Source organism: Camelina sativa, chromosome 7 (assembly GCF_000633955.1).
Source record: "Camelina sativa cultivar DH55 chromosome 7, Cs, whole genome shotgun sequence".
Classification (NCBI taxonomy): domain Eukaryota; kingdom Viridiplantae; phylum Streptophyta; class Magnoliopsida; order Brassicales; family Brassicaceae; genus Camelina; species Camelina sativa.
In genome coordinates this window covers 29,075,832-29,081,249 of record NC_025691.1, presented here as the reverse complement: position 1 = coordinate 29,081,249, position 5,418 = coordinate 29,075,832, and the positions used below count along the sequence as shown (strand labels likewise).

The 5,418-nt window shown below is 31.0% G+C and overlaps 1 protein-coding gene across 3 annotated transcripts in view; it reads right to left on the bottom strand.

The window, feature by feature from the left end:
- LOC104703167 overlaps window positions 2,586-5,418 on the bottom strand; it is a 6,800-nt gene continuing 3,967 nt past the window's right edge. For 2 of the 3 annotated variants that reach the window (XM_010419127.2, XM_010419126.2), the window contains 2 exons: window positions 5,217-5,257; window positions 2,586-4,932 (listed from right to left, as the gene is read on the bottom strand). In XM_010419127.2, coding sequence (XP_010417429.1) covers window positions 3,287-4,540 — 1,254 coding nt within the window. In that variant the 5' untranslated portion in view covers window positions 4,541-4,932; window positions 5,217-5,257 and the 3' untranslated portion in view covers window positions 2,586-3,286. Of the gene's footprint in view, window positions 4,933-5,216; window positions 5,413-5,418 lie in introns of those variants that run through there. The other variant, XM_010419128.1, reaches the window with a different exon arrangement.

Below are 5,418 nucleotides of genomic sequence, written 5' to 3'. Positions count from 1 at the left end.
AAAATAACAATATCCATAGATTTTTATAGTATTAGTCTGCGGTAAGATTTCTTCGCAAAAATGACAATATCCATGCTGAACTCGCTGTACTTTCTTATTTTTCTAGTCATTTTCGGTTTAATAATCTCTATTACGTAGACATTTACAGAAAATAATTTAAAACACGACTTAATGCGTAAGTGTTTGTTGGGGTTATAAGTCAAATATATTTGAAACAATCAAATTCACGTCGGGGTGATTAGTCAAATATATTTGAAACAATCAACTATTCACATATGCATATCGATAAGTTAAGAGTTATCTCGAAAATTCCACACAAAACCCAAACTATTTAATATTCAGAGAAGACGATGTCCAATATTTTTTATTTTCTTAATTTGTGTAAAACAGTTTTAAAAGCTAACTAATTTGAAACAGATATAGTATGATTTAAAATTGTATTAGCAATAACCTTAGAGAAATTGTTAGAAATAACTTTTTGTATATACTCTTTTTTTTAAAAAAATATTTTTTACCATTTTCATTTTTACTATTTTTTACACAATTACAATATATTAAATTAATGTTTAGAATTTTTTTGTAGGTTTGGATTCTCTATTTTACATTTAAGTATATTTTTGAAGGGGTAAAATTTAGTATTTAGAGTGTACGGTTTAAAATTCAGTAATTTTGTATATAGACAAGTATTATTGAAAATGAACAAAAAAAATAGTTTTACAAAATGTTATATAAAATAATATTTTTCAAATGCCCCAAAATCATAAACATCACATAAATGGAATTTCGAGTCCAAAATGGTCTGTGTGGAAAAGTATTTTTGGTTAGTGTAAAGAAAAAGAAAGAAACTTTCTTCTACCAGAAAAAAGAAAAAAAATATGGTAATTTTTTTAAAAAAAATATTAATTAATTATCTCACTATCTACATATGTATGTGTGACTATGTCATCACACTAAAAATAAAAATAAAAGACTTCACCAAAAAAATAAAATAATTAAAATTTATGTCCAGATATTTCCAGGTAGATGGGGAACAGTCTCAAGGATAATCCTCTATATATATATGGTGGTAGTAAATCTCTTGTATGGATCACTTTGAAATCTCACAAAGACCAAAAAAAAAGAGAGCAAAAAATGGCAAATACGATTGATTCTCTAAAACTAGACAGACATAGTTTTCCAGATGGTTTCATTTTTGGAACGGCTGGTTCATCCTTTCAGGTAAAAAAGTTTGTATGGTTTTTGATAAGCAGGCAAACTATAATTTTGTGATTCTACCACTTTGATCAATGACAAACGCACAAAATCGGGGTTTAGATTTAAATATGATGTCCTCTTTATGATAAAACAAGTATTGAAACTCTATAATATTAAATTTAACTTAATTACCTTTTTAATTTAAGTTTTTCTTTACTTATCGTTTCCAATTTTAAAATACACCATTATAACTAGAAAAATAGTTTAAACGTTGATTGTTAGATTTCGCAACTGAAAATACCATTAAAATTATAAAAATGCTCGATTATGGACAGGTAAAATATAATTAGTCATTTATGTCAGCATAACTTTTGTATTATTATTGAGATTTAAATTCGTATATTTTCTATTATATTGAGAAAAGAAATTACAAAACATGCTCAAAGAAAGGTATATTGAAACTCAAATTCTTTTCTTTTTCTTTGTCTTTTATTCCATGTTGTTACAAATATTCATGCTGACTGTCTTGCTAAAAAGGCACGATCGTGAGGGTTTATCTTTTTCCATGTAAGCTCTTCTACATTGCCTTATTTTTTTCTAAAGAAAACCGCCTGTTTTAATTAGCTTGAATGGATGAATTANAAAAAAAAAAAAAAAAAAAAAAAAAAAAAAAAAAAAAAAAAAAAAAAAAAAAAGAGAAAGAAGATGGTCCGTAAAACTTATTAGGGACAGCTAGATTTGCTAATGAATGAAACGGTCGTTCGAGTTTTCAATTTAACTGCATGGAAAAGTCAAATATTTAATATGCTCACGATAAAGAAGTTTCAGTTTTTGTTCTTTTTATTTTAATATTTGTAATAAAGAAATCCACGCAAAACCGTTGCATCGGTCGATGCAATGAGTGCATCGATCGACGCATGTGTTCAGAGTTTTTTGGTTTGCTTGCTTTTGTGTGTTGTTTGTGTTTGTTTTTTCGCTTGTGTATATAGACCAGTAGATGGGAAGATCGCCTCACTGAATATTTATAATAATACTCACGCATCTCAATTGTTGTTTGTGGTGCAGATAAAAGCAAAGTGTGATCGTGGAATCAAGATGATGAAGAGGAAAATGTTCTAGAGGCTCAATTCTTTATGTTCTGATTCTGTTAGGTTTCTAGAGTTGGATCATTAGAACATTGTTAGGATGCTGGTTATTTGCTCATCGACATTGTTAGATTATTAACAGTTAGATTTGGTATTTGGTTATTTATTATTGGATTTATTCAATTGATTATTAATATTGTTTATGGCATCTGTTGTTGTTGATTGATGCTATGTTGTTAGTGAGTATAAGACCACTATAGAAAAAAAAACAGATCAGATTGTTTCAACATCAACATAGTTGTTGGCTAGGAAAGCTTTGTCCAGCGATTAACATCAACATCAAAATAGATCCAACGATTCCAACACCACTTTTGTTGGTTTAATGGAATCAACTGAAAGTAATATGTGAATCAGCCTAATTCATCTAAGCATGAAAAATAATCAAAAATGAAGAACAAGCAACAATCTCATCAGGAATAATAAAATTTAAGGCTATACATAAACAAACTCTATGAAGAAATAAAACTATTTGATTTAGACTACTCAAGCATCCCTAAGGATGAGATGCTTGTAGTTGAGAGGCAAAGAAACGAATAAAACCCCTAAAATTATTTACAACCCCAACTCCCACAATTTGTTCTCGGTCTTCCTTCAGAAGATGAGCCGAGATATGGTTTCGTGAGAAATAATGGACTTCTTATAAAACCTAATTGATCGGTGCAAAGCCACAAGGATCACTGCACAGTGACCAGTGTACCAGTCGGTCTTAATCCTCTACATATCTTCACTTGACCCATTATGATCCATTTCTCCTCTAAAATACCGTCTTTACATCTATCAAATCAAGCAGCCTGTAAAACTAAAACTACAGGGAATGGACAAGTTTTCGAGATAAATACTTTAAACAACATCAAAAATATATTTTTTAAAAACTATGAATAATATAATTTAATAGTGATCTGCAAAAAATGATTGTTGGTATTGTATGATCGAGAACAAAATATGCGCTAAGATACTGCACGCATACAAAATGTCTCTTTTAAAGAGGCATCAAATGTAGACACACCCTCATGCCATAATTCTTTCAGTTCTTGTATAAGTGGTTGAAGATAGATATCAATATCATTACTCGGCATGTGTTTCCCCGGAATTATCATTGAAAGAATCATTGATGTTTCCTTCATGGACATCCAAGGCGGAAAGTTAAAAGGAACTAAAATCACAGGCCATACACTGTAGTTTGTACTCATAGAACCAAATGGATTGAACCCATCAGTTGTCAATCCTAGTCTTACATTTCTTGGATCTGATGCAAAGTCTAGAAATTGTTGATTAAATGCTTTCCAAGCATTTCCATCTCTAGGATGCCTTAGCTTACCATCTTTATTCTCCGAATCAGCATGCCACCTCATAAATTCAGCAGTTTTGGATGACATGAAGAGACGCTGCAAGCGTGGTTTCAATGGAAAATATCTACGAACTTTAGCAGCTTGTTGCTTTTTCTTCTTCTTCTTTTCCTCCACTGAATCATCGACTATCCTAGTCTTCCATCTTGAACTTTTACAGACTTTGCAAGTGTCTCTAGATGCATCATCTCCCCAATATAGCATGCAATCATTAGGGCACACATGAATAGACTCATAGTTAAATCCGAACTTACGGATAATCTTTTTCATATCGTTAAATGAATCTGGTAGCTTTGCATGCTCAAAAGCTTCTTTCAAAAGGTCAATTATCAGTGACATTCCCTTGTCATTGATCCTAGACATACATTTGATGTGGTATAGCTTAAGAGTGAACGATAACTTGCTGAACGCTTGACAACCTTCATAGAGAGCTTGATTACCGTCTGCTAACAAATCATCAAATGCTTCCTTTTGCTTTGATTGATCAGTGGGCATACTAGCAGATTCATTAAAACTATTATCCATACTTGGAAAAGCATCTCCAAGTAGATTTATAGTTTGGTTTTCAACATGATCTACATTGGATTCAGATTCTAATCCAATGGTTTCTTCATGGAAATCTAATTGTTCTCCATGTAGATACCAATTTGTATATGTTGGTAGAATACCATGACATATTAAATCATCATCAACCTTAACCTCAACCCTATGCTTGTATTTAACCAGGCAGCAACGCTGGCAAGGACATTTTATCATCTCTTTCTTAATATCACTAAATGCAAAATCCAAAAAATCTTTGACTCCAGTTCTGTAATCTTTAGATAAACGATGTTTTGTGATCCAAGACTTGTCCATTTTATAATCAATCTACGAATTAAGTAAACCAATTATCAATTTTGACCATATTTCACATCGAAACATTCAGTTAAGAGTTAAGAAGATTTAAACCAGTATAATAAGAATGTATTATATTAGACCAAAAGTAACAAAAATCTACTGATTCGTAAACTCTAACCTTAAAACAGAATGGATTTCATCAAATAAGTAAACTAACTATTTGTAAAATCAAATCATATAATTTTTGTATACTAAGCAAAAAACTTTGGACTGTACATTAAAAACAAGGAGTCATTTCATATAAAAAATGCGAGAAGATATGATGGTTGGTACCTTTGGAATGTATCTGTTTTGCCACTGGTTTCTAATGTGCCTGTGTCTTTTTGTTGAAAGTTGTAAGGCCTAAGTAACTGCAACAAAGCCACAAAGTAAGAACATTAGAGATAATCCAACCATAGAAGTTTTCACGAATAAGTCTCTTAAACAGTGGTAGACAAACATGTTTTCACGAATAAGTCTCTTAAACAATCCAACCATGATCCAAGTAATTGCTAACAATCAATATATGAGCTTATTTCATTCAAAACAGGTTACAAAGAGTGATAAAATCCAAAAAACTGTGGGAACATCAAACTACTAAACTGATGACTGGAACAGAGCGATATGGAACATAATGAAGTTAAAGGATTCACACCTGATAATTGGATATTATCTTGTGTGCCTGTGTCTCTGAGCCTGTAGCATCAGCAAAAAAAAACCTACTTAAGTAAAATTCATATGCTCAATTCAATCTACACTGCTAGTGTCTTCAATCATCATCAAACCAGATCGAACTTTCTATAACAACTTTACTAAAGTGAGGCCTATAGCAGCAAAAGCTAAATGAGATGTAAATC